The 26,762-nt window shown below is 35.2% G+C and overlaps 1 protein-coding gene across 1 annotated transcript in view; it reads right to left on the bottom strand.

Moving 5' to 3' along the window:
- The window catches only part of LOC131042820 (nuclear pore complex protein NUP133), a 128,714-nt gene that overhangs the window by 69,983 nt on the left and 31,969 nt on the right, over positions 1-26,762 (bottom strand). The window contains exon 4 of the mRNA XM_057976135.2: positions 18,230-18,957. Within this exon, the coding sequence (XP_057832118.2) occupies positions 18,230-18,957 (728 nt within the window). The remainder of the gene's footprint in view (positions 1-18,229; positions 18,958-26,762) is intronic.

The following is a 26,762-nucleotide window of genomic DNA, read 5'->3' as shown; positions in this document are numbered from 1 at the left end:
ATTCCTTTCTTTCCGAGGGCTCCAACTTAGTTCGTTTTTCTTTAGGCACATGAACATATACAGGACTTCCAAAAATTCTCAAGTGGTTGATGTCAGGTCTGAATCCTGAGAAGGCTTCTTCAGGCGTCATATTCTTTAGAGCACGGTGAGGACATCTATTCTGAATGTAGACTGTTGTTCTAGAAGCCTCAGCCCAAAGAAAAGTTTGTAAGTCTTGATCATGGATCATGGCCTTTGCAACCTCAACAATAGTCCTATTCTTTCTTTCAGCAACTCCATTTTGCTGAGGATTGTAGGAAACACAGAACTCCCTCTTAATTCCTAACTAAATACAAAAGTCATAAAAACTGTCAAAGGTATACTCACCTCCATTGTCAGACCTTAAGCATTTAATTCTTTTACCAGAGATGTTTTCAACCAATGCCTTAAACTCTTTAAATCTACTTAAGACTTCATCAGATTCTTTAGACTTTAAGAAATAGATCCAAGTTTTCCTTGAGAAATCATCTATGAAAATTACATAATAGAGAAATCCACTAGGAGAAGCTATAGACATAGGGCCACATAAATCAGAATGAACAAGTTCTAGTTTTTCTTCCATTCTACTTTCACTTTTATAAAAAGGACTTTTAACTTTTTTCCCCTTAGCACAACCTTTACATGAATCATCATGAAATTTACTGAGTTTAGGCATACCTTTAACTATCTTTCCAAAAGAGGGAAGAGCTTGAAAGTGTAAGTGTCCAAGTCTTCTATGCCATAGCTCATAGGATTCAGGAGCCTCATTAATGAGGGCTTGAACAAGGTTAGTGGAGAGCTTATACAAACTGTCATATCTATTTCCAATAACATGAGCAGATTTGAAACTAGATTTCTTAGGCCAAGCAAGTGCTTTACCCTCAGAAAATGCTACTTGATAACCTTTATCTTCTAGAGCAGAAATAGAAATTAAGTTTCTTTTAATTCCAAGAACAAATAAGATATCACTAAGGTGAAGTGAAATACCAGAGTCTAAATTTAAAGAAGTAGTGCCAGAACGTCTTACCGAATATCGAGCATTGTCACCAATTACCACATGTAGACTTCTATCCTTTTCTACTAAGTTTGAAAGGTGATCACGATAGCTTGTGATGTGTCTGAAAGCACCACTGTCAATTAGCCATATGTTACTGTCTGAGGGTATGCTGCTTGATAGGGCAGAGATGAATAAGAAGTCATCATTTTGTTCTAAGACTTCATTTAGGTTGGCTTCTCTTTGCGAGGGATCATTCTGACATTCTTTAGCATAGTGACCAAATTTGTCACATCTGAAACATCGAACACGAGAGATATCTCTTGGCTTCTTCCAAGAATGCTGAGAACTAGGTGGTCTGAAATCTCTATTCCTCTTGGGATTATACTTCTTCCAATTACCACCTTTCTTGCATTGGGCTGCAAGCATGTGTTGATCATCCACTTGAGGACTTTTGAGTTGCCCCCTTGTGATAAGACGCGACTCTTCTTGAATGCAATCATTCTTAAGACGATCAAAGGTAGGTAATTCAGTTCTTCCACTTATGGTTTGAATAAAGGACTCCCATGAGTGTGGTGGACCATTTAGAGCAATCATAACAAGATCCTTGTCTTCCATGTTATGTCCAATTGTACCTAGTTGATTCTTTAGTTTTGAAATCCTCATGAAATAAGACATAACAAAATCTTCTTTTGACATGTTGATATTAAGTAATTATTGCCTTAAAGTAATTGCCCTACTGAGATTGTTAATTTCATAAGTACCTTGTAAATGACTAAATATTTCTCTTGCAGTAGTGAATGAGGCAATGGAGGTGACTAGGTGATCTTTAACTGGATCAATAAGGAGCTTTCTGGCCTTGACAGCATTCCTTTTGAATTGCTTTAGCTCAGCAGCATCTGTAAGTTCAGTTAGCTCTTTCTCTTCTATGAAGAGAAGAAGATCTTCTTCCTCTAGGGCAACCATGATGCAAACCTTCCATGCAACAAAGTTGAGATTTCCATCAAGCCTATCTTCAACTTTCAGCCCCATTGACCTGACCTGGAAATGAGACAACAATCTGGAAATAAAAGAATACTAAATTCTGAAATCTGAAAGTTGATCTAGCCTATAGCTCTACTCTCATGTTGAATTTAGTCTTTTAGATTAATACAATACTCAGAAAATAGAAATTTATCTTAATTTCCAGATTAATATTGATTGTTGTTAGTGTTAGGATTTTCCAAAATTAAGCAAAAGTAGAGAAATGAACAGAATGAACTCACAACACACAAGTACCTCGGAAAACCTCCTAGGAGGAAAAACCCAGCAAGAAAGATCCTCGGATCTGATTATGTATTAAGCATAATGTTCTGATTACAACACTTATCTCTTATTGTTGTCCAAACAGCAACTTGCCAAGGTGATGTAGAATGATGCCCTAGTTGTAGACGACCAAGACACCAATCAGCAGAAGATGACTTCAACAAGCTGAAGCAGCATATAACCAAATGTTCTTGCAGTTCACCAAGGAGCAGATTCGCCAAGTGTAGGAGGGCAGATCACATTTAGGAGCAGAGCAGATCGCATTTGCTGATGTGTGTGAGATATTAATTTATTTACTTCATCTTGAAGTACAAACATATATATCTTCCTCTTGATGGTAGACCTCTAGGTTGGCTAGCAATAATTATATTTTATTTATTAATTATTTTCCTTAACACGTTTCATGAGAGGCGCATCAAGTTGCGTGAGATATAAGGTCGGCCCTATTGGAGGGTGGCGTGTGAGAAAGGGCCCAGCCCTAAAGGGCGGATTCCAATGTTGCTTTAGGCAATTGGAATCCGCTCTTCACCCTAATTAAAACTAACACAAGGATGATAGGACCATTCCACAACTTAATAGTGCTCAAAAGGCAATCACTTTCAAGGCAAAAGGTGTAATAAAAGGCCAACGAGTAGTCACTTTAATTGATACAGAGTTGCACATAATTTTATTGATGAAAGGTTTGTAGCTGAGAGGCGATTGCAAACTGTTGGTGTAATTATTTATTCTTCTTGGATATAATTACACTTTACTTAAGTTTACTTAGGTACATGCATAACATTGTAGTTTGCATATGAGACACTTAGGGAGATGTGCATACATTGGGAGTGTGTATGTAGGAGAATTTCCACCTTTTATGATGTGATCTTGTTATTACTCTATCATATCCACTTATTGTGGAGTGATAATTCCACCTTCGATGGTGATCCACATCATGTGGAATATTCTACTATTTCTCCTACCTACCCCTACCTACCCTTGCATCTCATTGAGCCACTTGTCATCATTGTATGCTCTCGTCTCCTAGCCTTGCCTTTATAAGCAGGCTCATCTACATTGTATGTAATGATTATTGATCCAGTTGATCTCTTTTGGCATTATTGATAGGAATACAATTTATTCTTGTCATATTTTATCTCTCATCATTGTGCTATCTTGTGGTCTCTTTGATCTTGGTTGCTTCAAGCATAATCTCACACAAACTAAAAAACATGATGGATTTAGATCAATGGTAGCTAACAGGTATAAGCATCATTGTATTAGTAAGATTTCCAATCTGTGCATAGTGATTATGGGCTGAAAGATGAATTCTTGTGTTGGACATGGGGGGAAATGATATTATTCTTGGCATAACATGGATGTTGTCACTTGTAGAGAAAGTTGTCGGAAACAGCACCCTCTCTTTACTAGCATGCATACCTTTGTACCAAAAATGGGTATAAATACACTAAGGCATAAATATGGACCAACAATCATATCGACCCATGCCTGAAGAAACGAGAAATATTTGCCATGTAAGATTTTAGAATTTGGCTAAAAATTATTTTTTAAAAAAGCATTTGTTTTTAAAGAACTACAAGAAAATTCTTTAAAAAAAATAGAAATTTCTACAAATATGCAAGGAAAATCAATTTATTGCAGTTAAAACCTTATAAATAACCCTAAACGAATGCCTCCATACGACATTCAAAAATCCCTGCAATTTTTTTCATGTGCTATTTTATTTGTTCAATGATTTCATCTAGTTCTTGTGATTTCTGGAGACATTTCCATCTACAATTTCATTGCAATTTCATCTATGATATCTTCATCGTCCACAAGTTCTTCATCTGTGATTTGGTTGCTCAAGTACAATTCTCTATTTTCGTTTTCATTTTCAATGTTGTGCGTTGTTCATATGCATTAGTTTTAGGATTATAAATTTATAATGTTATATTGTTTATATTTTATAATGTTTGTAATTTTATAAATCTTTAAATTTAAATAAATTATAATTTATTGAACTATAATATATATGTCTACACTAATATTTACAGTGTTAAAAAAAATAGATATTGTCTATTGCATATGCTCTTTAAAATATTAAATAGTATTTATCTGCTATTCATATTTAGTTTTCTTTCATTATAATTAATTATAATATGGGATGTCCCCGTGACGCAGCGGTTGGCCGCTACGAGCCTCCAGCAAGGAGGTCGATAGTTCGAGCCTGGCCCCCGTCCAAGCTCAGACCATGTTCGCTGACTCAGCATTAGCCGTCCCACTACCTGCCACAGTTCTGCGTTGACTTCTCCATTCGAGGCAAGATTTCGTGATGCACACTAAGCCAGTCAATGAAGAGATTTGAGCGTGTTCAAGTCAGCTGATTGCCCGTTAGGTGCTTGTTGGTCGTTTTGTTCTCCGTGCATTGGCTAAGGAATTAATAACTGTGCTCTTAGGTTGTGAAGGAGGTTCTTAATGAGGATGCCTTGGCCTTCGATACAGAGATGAGGTCCTCCTTGTGATCTCACTGGTTCATAGCTCCAGTCAAAAAAGCGCTTACCCCCCTCCCCAAAAAAAAAATTTATAATATATTATAATTTTGATGAAATTAAATAATAGTTGTACATAATATATTTATTTATTCTTTATTAATATAATTATATAATTTAGATTTAAATTTCAAATTTGTGTATATAATTATAGATTTTTAGATAGTATATTTTGTAAAATTAATTTTGAAATAGTAAACATTAAATATATATTTAAAATTATTTAAATTACATTCTTAAATCAATTTAAAAATTATAATTTTTGTTTTACAAACTCAATGTATATTATTTATGATTTATAATTTTATTAAATTATTTTTTTGCAAGTTTTGAATCATGGCATCATCATCACCTGATGTCAAAGCATTAGGAAACAACAAATGGATCAAATCAAACGCTAAATCTCATTGTGAAAATGTCACCATCCTTGAAAAATTTAAGGTGGAGATTATAAATCGAGGTGTCATGAGTGTTTAGTTGATTATAAAGGTTCGCATACTAGGAAGTGAAGTGTGCCCTGGTCTAAACATTGGTGAATGTCCAGAGAATGGATTGTCAACTGAGAAGATTGCAAAATATCAAAAAGAACGTTATGACACGGGTAATCAGGTTCAAACATCAAATCAAAGGTCAACTATAAGTCTAAATAGAACCCCTTCTGATCCAACTTTGGGAACATCTACTGGTCACAAGAAAAACAATTTAAGATCTCTTGAAAAAACATTTAATTTGCAAAGTCAAAAGGACATAGATCAGAATATTGCATGTTTTTTGTATGGAAATGGAATTCCATTTAATGTGGTTCACTCTACATATTGGCAAGAGATGGTCAAGTCAATTAATGAAGCACCAAAAGGATACAAAAGCCTAGATTACAAAAAGATTCGTACTACCCTTTTGGCTAAAGAAAAAGATATTATTGATAGACAATTGTAAGTGATTCGAGGTTCATGGAAAATCTCTAGGGTTTCTATCATTTGTGATGGATGGAAGGATCCTAGAAACACGCCATTAATCAATATGATTGCAATGAGCCCAAAGGGGACAATATTTTTGAAAGCAATGGAATGCAACGTTGGGCAAAAAGGATAACGAATTTATTGCCAACAGTCTAATTGAAGCAATTTAAGTCAGTGGGAACCAGAAAGTGTTGTTCAATGATCATAGATAATGTAAAAGTATGCAAAGCAACAAAGTTCATTGTGGAAGCAAGATATCCAAATATTTGGTGTACCCCTTGTGTAGTTCATTCTTTAAATTTAAAGCTACAAAAAATTGGCAAAATTCAATGGATACTAAAGATTTATGAAGAAATCAAAGAAATTGAGATGTTTATTTGTAATCATTACATGTCACAAGCCATTTGTGGACAATTCGCCAAGCTAGAATTGTTAAAGGTAAGTTTTCTTTTGTATTAAAAATATATAATTGTTATTAAATGTTTTTTTTAAATATATGTAAGATTTATATGTTTTTTTAAATTATTATCTTTCAATTCAAGGTGGTTGAGACACGCTTTGCCACACTACATTCTTCTCAAAAGGCTTGTCGATGTCAAACAAGCCTTGAAAAGTATGGTGATTAATGATATTTGGACTGTTTGAAGGCAATCTCAAACAGATAAAAAATAAGATCTAAACATTAATTCTTGATGATGATTGGTGAGCTCGAATAGGTTGTCTACTTTCACTGAGCAAATATACACCCTCATTCGTTGTTGTAATACTGCTAAGCCAACATTGAGTGACATTTATGATTGCATAGATAAAATGGTGGAGCAAGTTAAAGATATTATAGCAAATGAGCAAGACCCCTCTAAGTATTTCTGAAGGCAAATATATGAGGTAACCATGAAAAGATTAGATAAAATAACAACTCCTTTGCAACTTTTGACATATGTTGTGCAACCCAACTAATACCATGTTGATATGTTAGGACTGCCAAATAGAACAACACCACATATGGATGTTGAAGTTGTTCATAGATATAAAAAAGTTTTCAAAATAATGTTTAGAGTCCTAAAGTTGCTATAGAGATTCAAGATGAGTTTGGAAGTTTTGCATCCTCTGATGGAATTTATGCAGATGTTGATGCAACAGCAGATAAAAAAATAAATGGACCATATAAAGTGGTGGAACGTCCATAGCCAACCACCAAACATTTTCAAAAGTCGGCAATCAAACTTCTATCATAGGTTTAACTTTATATGAATTATATTCTAATTTAAAATATTTCTTATTCTAATTTTTATTTGATTGACTGTCTTTGTAATTTATAAAATCAATTTTTTTTATTGCATCTCAGAGTAATTGGAGTACATATGGCTTCATTGATTCTATGAAATGAAATAGGTTGGCAGCCAGCAAAGCAGAGGGCCTTGTATATGTGTATTGCAATCTTCATCTCCTATTGCATTCCTCCATAGACTACACAAAAGAACCTAGTAGACTTTGAGATGTACAACTTGAGATGAGTGGCATTGATGTATCCATAAATGCATTGACACATATCAATCCAATTGTTGAGAATTCTAATGAATCTTCATTTGGTTTTAACACTCTAGTTGGTGATCGCACTGATCCAACCATCCTAACTCATCAAAGAATCTTGATGATCTAAAACTCCAATTTCAAGAGAATGGTGATGATATTTTTGATAGAAAGTGATTCTACCAAACTACTAATGTATTTGAATTTTTTAATAATAAAACTATATTTAGATATAGTATTTTGGAATATGCAAAGATAATGTGTCTGTATTGCTTTTATAGTAATGAATCTTATTTAATAACTTAGAAAATTGTAGCCTACTAATGGGCCTTCGAGGGTTGATCCTACAAAAATCTCAAAGGCTAATGTACAATGGGTTCCCTCGGATAGGGCAGCTTGTGGCAATCCTGGACAATCAAGAGCAAGGTGTGTGGCAATAAACCATGAGGGTGTTGTTTTGACGAGATGTGGACAAGGCTTAGGGATGACCACCAACAATATTGCAAAAATAAATGCAGCTCTTCTTGCAATCCAACTGGCAAAAAGACTAGGGGTAAGATTCTTGCAACCGGAGGGTGATTTAAAGATTATTATTCAAGCAATATCAAGAGGGAGTGCAATACACTGGAAAATCAACAAAATGATACAGATCATCATCAAGCACTTGAATGAATTCACAAAATTTAGGGTGTCCCATATTCTAAGAGAAGGAAACCAGGAGTTGGACATCCAAGCTAAGGAGGTCGTAGATTATCCTCAGGCTGAAATCAAATGGAGTGATGATCAGGTGGTGGTTGCAGAGCAAAGCTAAGGTGACAGGAGAGTTGTATAATGAATTAATGCCAGAAGTATAAGGAATGATGTGGTTCGTGGCCCGAAATCGAGGGCAAGGTAAGGAGGCGTGTGTGGAATTCCATCAGACAGAGGATGGATGTACGAATGCAAAATACTGAATGTCACTTGTACTAAAGCCACAATTTGCAACGGTTAGCGTTGGCCTTTCACCTCAAGATTAAATGGCTGGTTTGCATGTGCATTACTTGCAAATTATTAAAGCCATCATTTCAAAATTGGAGTCCGACATTCAAAATATTTCCTTCGCTAGGGTAGATCCGTATCCAAGGAAAATGTTGCCAAATTTATTGAAGGATGGCAAGTTGGAAGCGGCATTTAAGGCGCAGGACAAAGGAGAGGTGATTTTATATCTTATGGTATTTCTTGATGACATTTTTGTTATTGGCGTCTTGGTGAAAATTGGCGTGTGGAGTCAGCGAGGCGATCGGAGGAGGGCAACATTTTGTTGCAAACTACTAAACAAAAAGTTGCTTTTAGGGACCGAATCACTAATGAAAGGCTCGTAAATATATTTGTCTTTGAGGACTAAACTTTCATCACTCGGGCAAAAATTGCGTTAGGAGATGAATATCTTAATGCAGAATTCCGATATCACACCAATGCGGATATCGACTCGCTATTCATGGCGTGGTGTCTTGAGTTGGAGCCAAGAAGCAAAGTAGTGTGGATTTTGAATAGTTGTGTGAAGGAAGATTGGTTGTAGGGGATGGAGAGTTTTCTAGAAATGGCCCACAACAGGGAGGGGTTCGTTAGCACAAGTGGGGTGTGGATTCATGTTAGAGAATTTGCTCCACCCTTGAGGCCATTTTTATTAAGGAGCGCTAACTGTAACGAGGAAGTGAGGAGGGCGACGGCTCAAATTGGGATGCAGGAGGTGAAGTTGTACATCAATTCAGTGGATGCTTGGGAGATTAGGTTGGAGCAAGCAAAATAGGGACTGCACGAAAACTATCAAGCATTAAAGGCAAAGTTGGCCCCTCCTAAGCACAAACGCGGTCGCCCTGTGGGGTCGAGAAAGACAAGGAGGGTTCGATGTCTGCAGCGTGGTGAACACTCCGATAGCAGATGCAAACCAGAGATTGTGTGCCAAAATGCAGCATCGGCAATGGTGGTGGAAGACAAAGGGAAAGCAATCATCGAGGAGGACTTAGATAGATGGCGATACTTTGCTCTGTTTTTTGGTTTTTATCAACTAGATCAGTGCATACAGCTAGGATTGAGATCATAAGTTTTGAATTATGGTGAAAGGTTGTATATGTTGGACTGGTTATTTACTCTCAGTTATGCATAGCTGATGAACTGATGATATGGGATGTAATTTTCTTTCAAATTAATATAAATATTAAATACCAATTACCAATCAAAAAAAAACTTAGAAAATTGTATTAAATACATGTGTATGTGTTTTTTATGAATGATGTATCTTGTTGTATACAAATGAGAGGTCTTGAAAAATGGTTGTATTTGTATCCAATACCATACCCGTTTCCAAATTCATATCTGTTTTCATGTAACTATGCTTGTAGAGTTTTATTTCAACTTGCAGAAGTTAAAAATGAGGTTTGAACACCAAGATAGGAAAGTGCTACTCAGTGGACTTTCAAATGGAGGACCTAGAGTGGTGTCACTCAAGAGTTTAGAAAATCTGATTAGGCATTATCAGGTAGAATGGGCAGCAAAATGTCTCATCATGCCAACAATTCCTGAAATTTCAAATTAGCAAAAGAGCAATTATCATCTACATGTTCAGAGATTGCTCTCTAAGCATAGCAAGGTGTTCTAGAGTATCCCTCATGGAGTTTCTCCTAAGAGGGGAATAGGGCATGTCATTGAGCTGGAGGAGGGAGCCAAACCAGTGATCAGTACTCCCAATTGGAATCCTAAGAGGCATAAGGATGAAATAGAAAAGGCAACTAAGGAGTTAGTGGAGATGGGGCACATAAGACCCAACAAGAGCCCATTCAAATCAGCAGTAGTTTTGATAAAGAAAAAAGATGGAATAATACAGATGTATATTGATTACAAGGCCATGAATAAAAAGACAATCAAGAACAAATATCCAATTCCTAGAATATGTAAATTGTTTGATGACTTGCATGGGGCTCGATACTTTTCTAAGATAGATTTGACGTCAAGGTATCATTAGATACAAATGAGGAAAGAGGATATTGAGAAGACTGCTTTAAGGTGTCATTTTGGACACATCAACTTTCTAGTAATTCCCTTTGGTTTGATGAATGCTCCAATCACTTTTCAAAGTTGAGGAAACAGTTGAGGAAATTTGTCCTGATACTTTTTGATAATTCTTGATTTTTAGTAAGACTTGGGAGGAGCATATGCAACATCTTGAGAAGGTATTGAGCATCTTAGAGAGTGAGTCTCTATATGCTAAGGAGTCTAAATGTGACTTCAAGATGCCAAAGCTTCTTTAACTTGGTCATATCATCAGTTCAAAGGGAGTGAGAGTTGATCCTGAGAAGATCAAAATTGTTGTTAAGTGCTTACTCTTAGAAATCTCACACATCTCAAGGGATTTTTTAGTCTGTGGTTTCTAAAAGAGAATGTTAGAGGTTCTTTACAGACTACAGCCCCACTTAGAGATTTGATTGAGAAAGGAGCCTTTGAGTGGTATGATTTAACACAAAAGTGTTTTGAATGCCTCAAACAATTAATGTCTACATGCCCAATATTGGCAATACCTGATTTTACCAAACCTTTTGAGTTGCAGTGTGATACTTCAAGAGAGGGAATAGGAGCAGTTTTGATGCAAGAGAAGCACTTCATTTATGAGAGGGAAGTATTGGCCATTATGCATGCATTGGCCAAATTCAAACCATACCTAGTTGGGGATAAGTTTATCATCAAAACAAACTACAATAGCATCAAATACTTCATGAACCAAAAGGATCTGAATGATAGACAATAGAAGTGCATCAGCAGATTGTAGGCATAGGAATTTGACATTGTTTATGTCAAGGGAAAGAAGAATATCGTTGTTGGTGCACTTTCTAAGAGGCCTCACATATGTTCTTTGATAGAGATTTATGCTGATTGAATAGAATTAATTGTAACGAAGTATGCCAAAGATTCATGGGCAGCAGGAGTTATAGGACACAATTCATGATGACAGGTACACAACAATTAATGAGTCGATCGTATACAAAGATCGGATCTATTTGGTGCCTTCTTCACAGCTTAAGCTGAAGGTCGTGAGGACTTTCTATGATGTACCTATGGCTGGTACCAAGGTTTCCTTAGGAGCTATAGCCAGATCCAAGAGAAGTTTACGTGGAAAGTGCTAAAAAACGAAGTCCTTGAGTATGTCAGAGAGTGTCCCACTTGCTAGCCAAACAAGAATGAGCATACTTATCCAGCTCGTCTACTTCAGCCCCTACCCATTCCTAATCAGAAATAGAAATCTATCTCTATGGATTTCATCACATGGATACCTAGGGTATAGGGTAACAATTGCATTTATGTGGTGGTTCATAGGTTGACCAAATTTGCACACTTCTTTGCCATTTCAGCAACTTATACAATTACGTAGGTAGCTGATTTGTTTTTCAAAGAGATTTTCAAATTGCATGAGCTGCCCAAGAATATTGTTAGTGATAGGGAAAGCAAATTCCCAAGTACATTTTGGCAGGAGCTCTTCAAATTGAGTGGGATTGAAATCACTCCTAGCATTAGCTACCACCCACAAACAGATTAATAGACAAAGATAATGAACAAATGGGTGGAGGGGTATTTGAGGAACTATGTTTTTGGGCAGCAAATAACTTCGATCAAATGGCTACACCTTGATGACTATTGCTATAATACTACTTATCACATATCTATTGAGATGTCGCAATTCATTGCTTTATATGGATATGAGGCTCCCAACTTCTTGGATCTATTGTTTGGAGATAGCAGAGAGCCTAAGGCAAAGGACTTACTACAAGAGAGTCAAGACATCATGAAACCACCAAATGAAAACTTGTAACAAACACAAAATCAGCATAAGTTGTATGCTGATCAACATCGGATAGAGCACAATTTAGAGGTTGAGGATATGGTTTATCTAAAATTACAGCTATATAGACAGTCTACTCTTAAGAAGAGTCAAGCCACCAATAGGAGAGATTACCTATGAGCTTGAGCTGCCAACTAGCAATCGAATTCACAATGTGTTTAATGTATCCAATCTCAAGAAGTCACTCAGGCATAACATGATTCCCTCATCTAAGTTGTCACCATTGGATGAGGAGGGGAAGTTGAAATTGATTCAAGGGGTTATCATTGATACTAGAGAGCTGACTCTTCGGAAGAGGGTCATCAAAGAATTTTTGGTCAAATGGAAGAACTTGCCAATAGAGTATGTCACTTGGGAGAATGAACAAATTTTGCAACATCTAGGCTGAGATTGCTTGAAAACAAGCAATTTTGGGAAGGGCGGATTGTAACATCCCCTTCATAGTCAATTGAGTTGGTGGACCTTTAGCCTATCCAATTGGTTCCCATAAGCTAATGAGTTAGAGTTAGGGAATCTTAGAGGCAATTTATCTAGCAGCTTGACAATATTTGATGGTTAGTTGAGCTCCCACCATTATTTTGAGCATAATGCCCTTTTCTAAAGTGATTTTGTGTTAGTCTTCTAATACAAATTATTGCTAATAAGTCAGTTTCGAACACCAAATGGGCCAGTTGGCAAGCTTACTATTTTTAGTATTGTCGATTGGTTCAATTAGATAATTATCTCAACATTTTATACAGCCCAAAGGTTTTCAACAAAGTTGCATGGACGAGGATACGGATACAATATCTGATACAAATACAGCCTTTTTTTAAGACCCCCAATATGGATACAGTTGGATACAACATTCATTAAAAACACATATACATATATTTAACACAATTTTCTAAGTTATTAAAGGAGATTTTCATTACTTCCAAAGCAATATGGACACATAATTGCTACATAAATAATTATAAGTTGATTTAACAATTTACAATATGCAAAAATAGTAGAGTTGCACTTGAAGATAACCCAAAAAAATGGGTTGCTGAAATAGAAAAACATTTCATTTGTCTTTCTCATTTGGTGTAGGTTTTGTTTATACCAATCTTAAAAAAAAAAAGCATGAATGAAGTTTTTTTTTGAGCTACCGATTTGAGTACGAGTACGGATATGGAATTGGGTACGACAACACGGAATCAGCAAAAAAAATTCCTTGGGTATAGGTATGGGTACATCTATGTATGTGTGTGTGTGTGTTCAAACATCAAAATTAAAAAAATTTAAATTGTATCAGTGTAGAACTATAAGAAGAGTGATACTCATAAATCCATAATTGCCAATAAATAGAATATTTTGATAGCTCATTCATAATTTACAAAAATGAAAATACTCAAGTCTCAAAATGTCATTACACAATACAAATTCAAATTATAATCAATTTTAATATTCATTTTCTTCAGCAGAAGCATTAAGGTCAATCACAATCAATTGGATTGCCATTACTACTAGCTGTGCCAAGTGTAGAAGCTGGTTCAATTTCATTTTTCAAACATTTGACAAAATGCCAAATCATTAACAACATAAGGAAAGTGATTTCACAAACCATAAGCAAACAGCTGCTACATATGCATAATGTAAATCAACTGAAATCAATCTCAGTAATGCTGATATAAAGATTACTAACCCTGTATTGATAGGTATAGCTCACAAATGCAACTGAAATGATATTTAATTGCTTGCTTGCTGGCATATTCTGATTAAAGTGTCGTCACAAAGTTATGAGAGTGAAACTGAGGTTTTAATTTATGAGATTAAGCTTGGGTACAGCCCTTGGTACTTCCTGGGTGCTTGGGTTCTTTGTGGGTCCTTCACAAAAGAACCCACAGAGAACCCAAGCACCCAAGAAGAACCCAAGCCGTACCTAAGGTTCTACCCGAACCCGAATCATACCCATACCAGAACCCAGGCTAAAACAGAAGAATCCATTATCTTAGGTTTTTTTAATATAAATGTAAGAAGATTTATGTCAAATTTTGAAAAAACTCAAATCACATAGTATTTCGCAAGATTGGAAATCAAGTTTTTTTGGGCATGCAATTGTATAGTATCTGATGTGTATCCAGGTTATATCAAATACGTATCTGTTTTGGATACGGGGATACGCGTGCCCAAGGAGGAACATTGGAGTTTTCGGCTACCCTGATTTTAAATAAAATAATGATAAGTTATTAATTATAGATTTAACTTTACCCTTATTTTAATTTATTTAATAAAATACTTAAACAGGGCAGTTACAAAGTGAAAGGTGACTTATTTTAAATATATATGGGCCCTATATTCTTAATGAGACAATGGAGACTTTAAAGAGATGGTTTCTATTAAATAAAGTGTGCCAGGAGAATAGGTTCGAACCTCTTAGGGAAGTCTATAAAAGACATTTTGAGAGTTCAATTTTGGGAGGCTAAGTTTTGATATTGAATATTGTTGTTTCTATGAGGACTGCTCTTCTATGGTTTGTGAGGAGAATAACATGGTGATTTCATACAAGACTCACAGTTGTGCATCAATAATGTTAGTTTGATCATCATCTTTATCTTTCTAGTTGCAAATTTACTAAGTTATTTCTAATTGATTGATTGAAGGAGATATTGATGTTTGTTCTTGGTTTTGTGTGTTGGTTGTAACTTGTCCTAGCTGGGTGTGATACTCCTAGGAGCTGGGCGATTAGGGTTTTGATGCAATATGATACAGTTTGCAAGCACTTTTTCTTCATACTATCACATTTGGAGGAATTCATTATGGACACCTAGGGTTTCTGAGTGAGTTATTTGCTGGTTATTGCTGTTGCAAACCTTTATTTCATCTATCAGTAAATGGGTTTGTTGAATTCTGATATGGAATATCATTTTATGATCTGGGTTGCTCTTACATTTGACAAATTTTGCAAAATTAGATCAGATATAAATTCTAGAATTTTCAATCTCTTATATTTCTGAGTTTCATTAGTTTTCTGAGTTGTTTATTTGCTGCAAAGTACTTTATTATCTGCATTTTATTTGCCATCTCAAAATCATTGCAAAAACAAACCAAAAAAACAAAGGCAAGGCAAGGCTGCATATCACAAACTGAGCAGAATTAGACATGAATTAGGGGCATGAGGGGCAACTACCAAAGTGAGCCCAAAATGACTCAAATTATAGTGGGATACAATTTACAACACTACAAGTATGTCCAAGGTCTGAATGGATTAGCAGACTGTGTTCTCCCCTCTTGGCACCTCCATATTGATGAGGATTCTTCAAGGTGTGAGCACAAGAGATTCCTGTGCTTGTGCAACCACCTCTCTGCAACCTGAAAATAAGCAAATTGTTTACTGCAACTTGCCTGGTTTAGCAACTAAATATCAATAAACACAAAGTGGTGGTTTCATTCCACCTGTGGTACTGTTGGTTGAGGTTCTTTTCTCAATCAGCAATCTGCAATATAAATGGCAAAAGATTCATTCCGAAAAAGATAATCTCCAAATGAATTTTGACATCACTTTAATACCTGATGACCTAGCTCGAAAAAAATTTAGTTGGCCTTCCACAAAATCGATTTTTAGTTGGCACCCAAAATTGAGTGTCAAGATCAGCGACAACAAAACTATTATTATTTTTAAATTAATATTAAATTAATTAATAATATTATTATAATTATAATTATTTATTAGTGTTCACAAACACTTTTTGGGCTGCATATCGGCCTCAGGGGTTAGGGACATAACAATGACATTTCAAAAAATGAGACTCAAAACATTGTTGATCAACACGTAGCAAGATGTATTTATGTAAATGGGTTGGCTTTCAATGTTGTTCACTCACCATGTTGACAAGAAATGGTGAGAAATATTAATGAGGCTCCAAAAGAGTACAAGGCCCAAGTTATTAAGAAGTGTGTGACACCCTATTAGACAAAGGTCAAACTTGTAGAAGAATCATTAAAGTCCATAAAGGGTTCATAGGCTAAGACAAGGGCATCCATTGTTTTAGTGAAAAAAAGCTAAAAATCAGCCCTTAATCAATGACATAATTGCAGTGTCCACTAAGGTGCAATTTTTTTGTGAGTTGTGGATCGTGTGGGACATATAAAGGATGGTCAATTTATTTCTAATATCATCATCACAGCCATTGAAGAAGTGGGAATGTAATGTTGTTCAAGTCATAACAGACAACACAAAGAATTGAAGAGCTATTGAATTGTTAGTTGAAAAACGCTATTCACACATATATTGGACATCTTGTGAAGTCCAATATCTCAATCTTATGTTTTGAAATATTGGAAACAAAATTGATTGGTCTAAAGAGAAGTATGCAAAGGATGAGATCCAAATCTTCATCACATATCACAAGACTCATTCTTCTTTAAGTTACTTCAATCATAATAGGATTGTGTATCCTAATTCTTCTTAAAGTTTCTTTTTAATTGTTTTATTAAGACTCATTTCACCTCTAACATGATTGTCTTGAGATTGACTTGTGCAGGTTCCAGGGCACTTTCTAACATGGTCATTAGCCAAATTTGGTCCATATGGAGGCAAAGCAACACCAAGAGGACAACAAACATTAAGCAAATGATCCTAGATGCCTTTTGGTGGTATTGTTTTGAGTATAATTCATCATATTAGCATGGACAAGCTTTGCTTTGGAAAGAGATATGATGGCATTGACTCAATGATTGAGAATATAAAGACCATCATAAATGAGAAAGAGCAAGACCCTAAAAAATTTCTTCACATAAGTGGACAAAATTATTGAAGATATATGGAAGAGAATGACCACCTCACTACACATTCTTGCCTTTGCATTCAATCCAAAATACTATAGTGTTAAGATTATTTATATGCCAACGAGGATTGCGAGTGTTGAGATTCTTTATATGAAGTCATCGAAGGCTAAAAAGCACCATTTCACAAACCCTTCCTTGATCCTAATTTGGAAGATGTAGTCACGAGTGAGTTCAATGATTTTGTAGACTCCAATGGTTCAAAAAATGAGGCTCTCTGTGATAAGTTCAAGAAGGATGCTCACCGTAGGTAGTGCTTTCATGGCCAACAATTCTGACACCTACAACCCCTCTTTGTCAAAATTTATCACAAGTTTAATAATTTTTTAATATATAATGTCAAACTATATCTCTCTACTTTGTCTTCATATGTTGCTAGCTCATTTACATCTAAAAAGAATCAGACGGCATACCCTTTCATCTACTCAATAAAGTGCAACAAATTGCACTCAAAAAGGGAAAAGAACTTAATGTATGCGCATTCCAACTTGCACCTCCTTTCTCACAAACAATATGGCTATGGAAAAGCTTAAACTATTAGTAGCAAGTTTAAGATGAAAAAAGATGTGCAAGTTTAAGATGCCAATCCCTATCTTCGCATGATCATACCAAAGCTTAAACTATTAGTAGCTAAGCATATCTCTGATCATAAATAAACAAATATTTTACTAATTTAATTCTTACTTACAAACAAGTAAATAACTCAGATTTCTTTATAAAAAAAAACATATTAAGACGATTAAATATTTATCAATTTAATAAGAAAGATTGCAATTCTTGGCCTGACTGTTTAAATTTCAGATGTTGAAACACAAAACATTACCACAGTGTTTGTTGGGGCACTAAGGGACAGGGGCATTCTTACCACTCACACATATATTTTACCTGCTGAAATACAGATTTGGACATATTTAACAAAACATTGAAGTAACATATTTTTCTTTTATTTCTGCATGCTAGATAACTAATTATCGAGATTTAAGTTAAGTACAATTAATAAAGCTCAGTAGTTTCCTTCTCAATGATTGAAGAATACTAAATAGACTATGCCTAAAACCAAGATCTGATGTAAGCACTTAAGCATAAAAAGTCGTTAAATAAACAAGAATAGTAAATATGTAATAAAAAATTAACAAGATAATTATAAAGCATATTCAATTCAAAAGATTTAAACAATTGTCACATATTTTGTTTAATCTTTTCATATACCAACCTGGCAGGCAGCTTCTGCAGTGTCTTTCAGATGTTGATATAATGCATTAAGAAGAACATCCCTCCTGCTCCAATATTCACCCTGGAGACCACGATATTCTTCCTCGCGTTCTATTTTGGCAGTAAGAGCACCAGCATAAGCTTCCAATAAAACATCTGTCAACTCTTCAAGCTGCACAATTAATGCTGACCTCATTGAAGGCTCTGAAACATCTGCTTCTGTTTTCAATTCAAAAAGAACTGAAGCCACCTTCCAAAGTCCAGCCCTCACATTTGGTTCACAATACCAAGGTGTTAATCCTTCCGGTGATGGATACCATGAATGTTGAACATCTCTATAGTGAATGGCAGTCCGTACAAGACCTGTGCAAGCAATTGAGACTTGACAAAGACGTTCAATTTGCAGCCTAAGTGGCAACTCCCTTCCAATGACATAAGATAGATGCTGGTTAACACACAAAAAGAGCTCCTCCAAGTATGAAACCCGACTGTAAAACACTTCAGCCTTCTCTCTATCCATCAGCATTACATTGTCCCGGCGAGTTTTCTCACCAACTACCTGAACAAGATCCCAAAGAGAACCACTGACTTCACTGGGCTTGGACTCTATAGGGGGAGATTCCAGTTTGTTTAGAGGCCTGGCCTGGGCAGCTGCATTATGTAATTCCCTAAGATGGATCATGGCAGCGAGTTTTTCACCATGTCCCATTATTGTTTGTAGAGCTTGCCCTGAATCATTAACAAAGCAATACAAATATCATACCACATTCACCCGTTCCTATATTTAACAAGATAGGCTATCAAAATGATATTGAAAGAAGCATGTCCTAGGTACTGAACCATAAAACTAGAAAGAACTCGGTAAAAACAAACTTGTCATCTAAGGCTTTAAAAGTGAGAAAATGTGCTTCTAAAACATAGAATATTCCACAATTACATGTCATATATAACTGCAAATATATCAGAACCTTTACTATTGACAAATCTACGTAACTTTACGGAAAATGCATCTGTCACAAGTTGTCTTTTGTTTAATTAAACAACTACTATGAAATGGTCATAGTTACCAAGAAACTCCTTTATAATAATGACTGTTTTCAATCCCTATACCCATAATTTATGGTGACTCTATTCATTTGTGTAACCTAGTTTAAATGGTGTCCCCATCATCATGCTTATAGATACAGCTTTCTTCTAAGTCACAAGTTTAATGTACATGTTCATGTCCGTGTCAAGTATAAAATTCAAACAAACTCATCACCTAGAAAAAATGAGTTTGAAGAACACAATTTTGTAATATTTTTTTGTGATAATTTTTGGGATAAACCTGTACTTTTGAGTCAATCTTCATTAACCCATATTTCATGTGTAGTGGTTCACAAGAACACAACCTCACTTGTGATATTTAGTCGTCACAATAATTTTCGAGAATTCTCCATCCTCCAAAGATCGATTTCATTTAAGAATGTTCTCCCTTAGTTCCAATCATTACTCTCCCTCATTTTCTTCTATTTTGAGCTTAGACATCATACCAACTAGCTCATGCTTTCATAAAGCTCTCAATTTAGTCTCTCACTAAACTGGAAATCCTAGTCACTCCTTTGAGTCTTCTAAAACAAACTTCTCCATCCTCCTCTAAACATTGCTCTAACAGGCCTATTCCACCACACTGTTCTGATCTCAAATTCACAAGGAACCAAATTCTCACCGCCTTCTGACCTTGTGGATGGGATAAACTGTCCACACCCTAATCAGCAATCAAAAACTTAAAGCTCTGATACCACTTGACCCATAAATCATTGAATTTATTTCCTAATAACTCACCAATTACAGATTTTCAAATGAACTCACCTCTCAACTCTCAGCAAACCACTACACAAAAGAATTAACAAGGGCAAAATAAATACAAATTAAACACAAGAACAGAACAAATAACGCAACGCAATAGTTTTCCTTTGGAGAAAACCCAAGATGGTTGAAAAACTCTGGGAAGGGTATGCCTTAACATCCCATCTAATCAGTGCCAATACAAGCATTACAATGTCATAAACATGGTCTTCCTGAGTATTACAATTTCTAAATCACACTCCCACAACTACTCTATGCTCTTACAACCACAACAATTCTGCAACACCTTCTTTGTTCACATCTGCTATAGGAGTCACTTCAAAAGACAACTTAACCCCCAAATGGTTTCAAAGCTTCTCTTTTATCTCCTCTTTGATTTATTGACTCCCCTGAAGACAAATGGTTGCTGAGGAAAATGACAGGTTGCACATTTGCAACTACCCAACAATCCAAGGAAACTGACCAATAACCCGTCTTCTAAAATCTGATGGTCACCAACAAGAGATATCACAAATAAATCAGCTACCCAACTCACATTAACAGCCACAACCTCATCCAGTGACTGCCCTGAAAACAATCTGCTTCTTTTGGCATCTTGTTGCCCTGAAATAGTCCCAATGGGCAGAAGAACAATAAGTGCAGCCTTTTTACAACTCAACACCCAGCCAATCATCAAAACATCTATTTTCATACATCCACACACACTAACAGCATCATAAATGCTTCAACAGCTTCATGTGCCTTCCTTTGGCACTTTGTTAGCCACTAAAACCTCTTCTGCAGCTTACCAATACTTCTACAACTATACTGTCATTGTTGTCAGCCAAGGAACTTTGGCAACAATGACAAATACTTCGACAGCACTTCATCAACCACTACAAGAGCAACATATCATTATACAAACTACTATTTAACAAATAATGACAAGTTATACGTCTACAAGCACGTACCTTCACCAAGCCTTCTTGTAGATTTTGTCCTCTAATCATTTCATTGCCGTGTACTCATTCTAACAACCATTACATTGTTGCAAGCAATTTGTGACTGCATTATAATATTACCATGCTGGTTCAAACCACTCAACTCGGTTCAGGATCAAATGTATGTAAGAAACAAGGAACAAAGCCTAGAAAATTATGGATCACTAGCTTTGGTATTTGATCATGCACAAATATGCTTTCAAAAGATAACATAAAAAATAAATTTAAGTACAAAAAACTAAAATCATTATTCATTTCAATTATGGACTTAAAACCACTAATTAAGAACACTTCTGAGTTGAGGTTTAATTCTGATTCAAAAAATATTAGCCAACTTAAATTGGTAAAAAACAAAAGTTGAATGCAATGCATGTTAAAAGAGTTAAAACCACTACTTTAATTTATTTCTTCATTGAAAGGCTAGGTTGCAAGGTCAGGTATGGGTTTAGGTTCGTCGGTATAACAAAAAAAATTCTCTACATTCAGTACAGCTATTCAGCTGTACAATGACATAAATAATTATAAATATTAATAGATTCAGAGAGCAATATCGAGAGAGAGAGAGAGAGAGAGAGAGAGAGAGAGAGAGAGAGAGAGATCTAAGATGTCCGACTGATGAAGCCATGGGCAAATCAAAGCAATGGTTCCACATTCTTTGGCATGGGATCTCACTAATGGTCCAATATGTTGTTCATCCTGCATTTAAGCAACTCATGAATTCAAATCCAAAAATGGTCGTTATAATGGTTTGGTGTTTCATTTGTTGTATAACAAAAACTAAAACAATAGGGTTATTTTTTCATACTAGGCATGCGCTGAATTTGCTACAGGCCTCCTGGGTACCTCCCACATAAATCTTACATATTCATGACATACCCAAATTGCTCAGACATGCCCAACATGTACCCAAGGGGTGCAAAGTCCCACCCTGTTCATCCCGAGTACATGGGTCGAAATGCTAGGTACCACATAACATAGTTGAAAAATAAAATAATGGAGCAATGGCTCTAGCAATGCATCTGCATAGAAAAAAGGCTTTGTGGACATTATTGTATCAACATAATGATTTTTTGTCAAAATTTGCCAAAATATCAAACCATGGGAAAATGAAATATTGACAGAATAAAAACAAATTGTTCACTAAATCATTTGCAAAAAAACAAAACACACGAGGATTATGTAAAAATTCATAAAACTATCTCATGGGTATCATAAGAGGCATGGGAGGGCTTGTGGGCCAAGACACCTTTTTTAACTCTTTTTATGAAAAACAACTAGCTAGTATTAATTTAAAAAGCAAGGACACCTAAATGTCCCAGGGAAAATCTAGGAACATCACTAAGTATAGGGGGCAATCAAGGGACAACTCCCAATGTCCCCTTGTCCTAGGCACAGGGATGCAGGGTTAGGGGTGGGCACATTTCCCCATGTAAGACAGGTCTTCTATCAACTAAAGACTCATTTGCAACAAGTCTTGAAAAATGGAGAAGTAATTACCTACACCCAACAAATCCAGCTAGGTGATGATCAAATCAGTCTCCTTGCTATATGCTTTATCCGTGGCTTTATTGCAAGACATCATCATTATTTTAAATAACGGTTTAGGTGATTGGACCCTAAGTGAGCACACCTTCAATGATCATGTAAATTAACACATTCCCTAATTACATTAACAACTTAAATGTTCAACTACTATATACACTAATGAACAAGTCATATATGTATAACAAAATATAGTAAGCATCAAAAAAAAAAAATTGAAAAACAAGACAAAAAAGAATCAACTAGAATTAATACTATTAAGCCTTCTCCTTGAAAGTAGTGTGGGGTCTAACGTCATGTCCCCGCCAGAATACAAGAGAAAGCAGCTATTCTAGATCACAGCCCTTAACTCATAACCTAGGCATTGAAATAAGATGACAACGATTCTATAGAAGGAGTCGATTAAAGACTAAACTAAAAAATATCATGGCCAGCAATCCCTGAAAGCATTCAATTAAAATTAGAATCAAGTGTTTCAGGGGCAGCAATTCCCAAAGACATTTAATTAAAATTAAGAGATTCAAGAAAAGTGATTAAGGATGAATAGTTGTGACTCTTTCAAAGGGCAGAAAAGGTGAAAGGTTGTGACTCCCTCAAGAAGAAGATATAAAAGGGAGATCATTTCTTGGGGAGAGGGGATTCATTCAAGTAACAAATCAGTCAAGCATGATTCAAACATTGACTTGTCAGTCCATCAAGAAATATCAATCAGCCAAAGCAATCAGCAATATATTGCTCATATTGAGTGCGGACAAAAACGTCCAAGTCAGACTAAGAGTTGGAAGAACGAAAACCCCTTCATGCTCTTGGCAAGATAAGGACAAAAATCTTTGATATTGCCACTCTTGGGTTAGTGACAAAAACCTCTAAAGCGTATTTGTAAGTATTACCCAAAAATTCATGTTATGATTGTTTTGAGAATTGTGCTATGATTTATTGATCTAAATATCAACATAAATTCTTAATCTTTGACAAATATGTTATCATCTTGAGTAAATATCATTGTTTTAAGACAAAAATCAGGAATATCCCAAAAAGGAACATAATTCAAAACATGACCAAGCCTGAATTTGAAAGAACAAATTTCGATCATGTCCGATTTGAATCCCATTTTTTAAAATAATTAAGCAGGTGCTCCACACTGAATCCCATCTTGGATGAATCTAAATGTATTCGAATTATCAGACTAAATACAAATGATGCTTACATTCATTTTTCTCCTTTTAATACCATAGTCAACTTTGATTTAATTTTTGGAGTTAACGATTAGGTTTGATACCTGTATTCTAGAAAGCCACAAACACTAGAGGAATCAAATAGACCAAAGTGAAGAATAGTTTTCTTTGATCAAAATTATATTGTGATGATGAGTTTGAGCAACATTTTTTGCAACTAATTTCATATTTATAAGGGCAAAGGTAATTTCACTCTCCATAAACAAAAGTCAATATGCACCAAGCTTCATCATTATGTTGGATTGGCCAGAGAACTAAAACATTATATGAAATCCTATCTTGATCTTTCAAGAATGCCTAAGCAAATGGATTTGCCTTCCATTAAACAACTTTTACAGTTCTGGCCCAACACTTGGTTTGCAAAAGCAACTGCATACTATAGAACAAGCAAGCTTTAAAAAACAGCACCACCTAATAGTCCAAAACCAACTTTGTCTTAGGGGGAGCATAATTTGTCTAGCAGAGTTGAAACAAATGGATGAGATACCTTGGAAAGGTACAACATGCAATGGGCTTTTCCATGCTAGAAGCACAAACACACAAACGAAAGGGACCACAACAGCTCTATGACTATTCCCCAGAAATATTGGAAGAGCATGTTGAAAATAACATGATTGCATACAAGTTGAAACATTTCTCTGATATAGTATGGTATTTACATTGGTCTAATTGCTGCAATAACGAAAGGGCCGATGCAAACAATGCAAATGGAATAGATAAAAAGAGAGAAATCACAGTTCCACCTGAATCTCAACAAGATTAAAGTGATTAAATTTAATCATTTATAATTTCTTGGAGAAAACAAAATTGGAAAAGTGCGTAAAATTTTAGGATTCAACAAGATTAAAAGCATAAGAGACTCAAAAAATTAGACACAATTAAAAGATTCCAATTATTAGAAAACAAGTTTGGGGCAAGGATTTTGAAGAGCAATCAAGTTAGAAATTGAAGTTTTATCATACAGGTTCAACAAAGATATCGAATTAGTAGTTGAAAGGTAGGATTTAAGACGGTTGACTACGTGTAGGAACATGCATTTGATTTGGATCCAATATGTCTTTAAATCAATTAATTTTGATATTGCGAAACTATGAAAAAAAAGTGAATTATGAAGCGAAACAAAACTAGGAAATTAATTTTATAAAAATGAGTTGAACATAGGGACTATTCAGGGAATCTAGTTGAAAATTGTGTATGAGGGTTTGAAACGTGTTAGAAATGCTTTTAAATAGATTATATCAAAATTTGAAATCCTAGAGTTGGTGAAACTAAGAGGGAGGAATAATAAACCCTAATCATGAGAAATTGAACCTAGGGTTTGAGAACACGCTCAATTGAATTATGAATTTTATCTAATTGAGCTTATGAAAGAATCTACTTGTTGGAATAGAACTTGTAAATAATATTTTTACTGAATTCAACCATGTTATCAACTCAATCAATTAAACTATATAAAGAATTGTGTTTATGGGAAAAGAATACTTATTTTACTTATTTAATGGCATGAGCATTTTCTGATTGTTGAATCTTCCTTAGGGTTGTCTAAAGGTCTGAGAGCAATCTGAACTTTGTAATTATTGCACAGTATGCTTGTGTACATTTGTTTTGCTATTTCCTGTTCCTGGAAAGCGTAGTGCAGTCTCTAGATAGATCAAAACACAGGATAAGTTCTGATAAAGTGACTTGAGCAATCGTTCTCAGAAAAGTTTCACCAAAGGTCAATGCCATGCTTGGGTGTCAATTCCACACCCCTCAGGGCCGATCCTTTGGGTTACAAGGTTTAATCAAATAGAGTTACATTTTGGAACCTTTTATCTGTACCTAAAAACCAAATGGCTGACAGACCCACTATTACTTATATTTTACAGCTTTGTCAAAATACTAATGGTTTACTGTTTACAACAATAATATTTATGCTCACTTCTTAAAAGTCGCAGCAACAAAATCCTTCTAATGTAAGACAATTGTACACTGTGTTGGGCAATGGAGGAATTCAGAAAACAGCCTTACCCAAATTTTATGAAAATAATCTCATAAGTATCAGACACCTTCATCAGAGTATATTTGCTACTTATTGGAGTTTAAAAGGCATTCCTTGTGTATGAGATTCTATTCTAAGAATGCAAATTTAATTGCTGATTACCTAGGACTCCACTGTATTTATTTGTTAATTTCCTGGTACAGGGTATGTTAAATCAAATGCAAAATCTGTCATCAAAAACTGCACCAGCACTACAGCACACCAAAACTCAGCATTGTACCTCCAAACCCCAAAAAATAAAACACCATGCTTCTCTTTCATCAGAATTTTACGATTTAAGAACTAATTTCAGGTCTGTTCCTGGAGAAAATAGACATTACCATTCCTCTCTTTATTTTAATTGGGCTCTTACACACCTATGACTCTAATACAACAAGATTAAAGCAAGCAATGATAGGAGAAAAACTCAGAAAATGTAGAGAAAAAAGCTGGTTGTGCTATATTTTTCAAATAATTCAGAAAATGGGGCAGGTGAATACATAAAGTGAGGATTCATACAAAAATAATTAAATTCACTCTCCCTTTTTAACAACTTTTATGAAACACGATGTGATGTTTTCATAATATGAATTATTTCCTACATTGATGTACATACATTTTTCACCATTTGTTAAATATTCAAACAATTGTAATTCAAAAAGTCCGCTAATGAGAATCATTCATGTGTCTAGTTGAATCCTGGTTAAAACAAAATGTTCACAAAAGCAGAGCAGATGCTAAAAAATAGAGAAAAATGTAAACAAAGTAGAACGAGCCAATTGGAAAGAAATGAGAACAAATATATAAAAGTCTAAAATGACCATCAGTCACAAATATGCCTGTCAATATAACAGAAGTTACAGAACAATGGAAAGAACACATTAAATGCCCATTAGCTAGTCACATGTG

Source organism: Cryptomeria japonica, chromosome 9 (genome assembly GCF_030272615.1).
Source record: "Cryptomeria japonica chromosome 9, Sugi_1.0, whole genome shotgun sequence".
In the NCBI taxonomy this organism is placed as follows: domain Eukaryota; kingdom Viridiplantae; phylum Streptophyta; class Pinopsida; order Cupressales; family Cupressaceae; genus Cryptomeria; species Cryptomeria japonica.
Note: the sequence above shows the minus strand (reverse complement) of the source record. Positions and strands in the feature narration are given on the sequence as shown.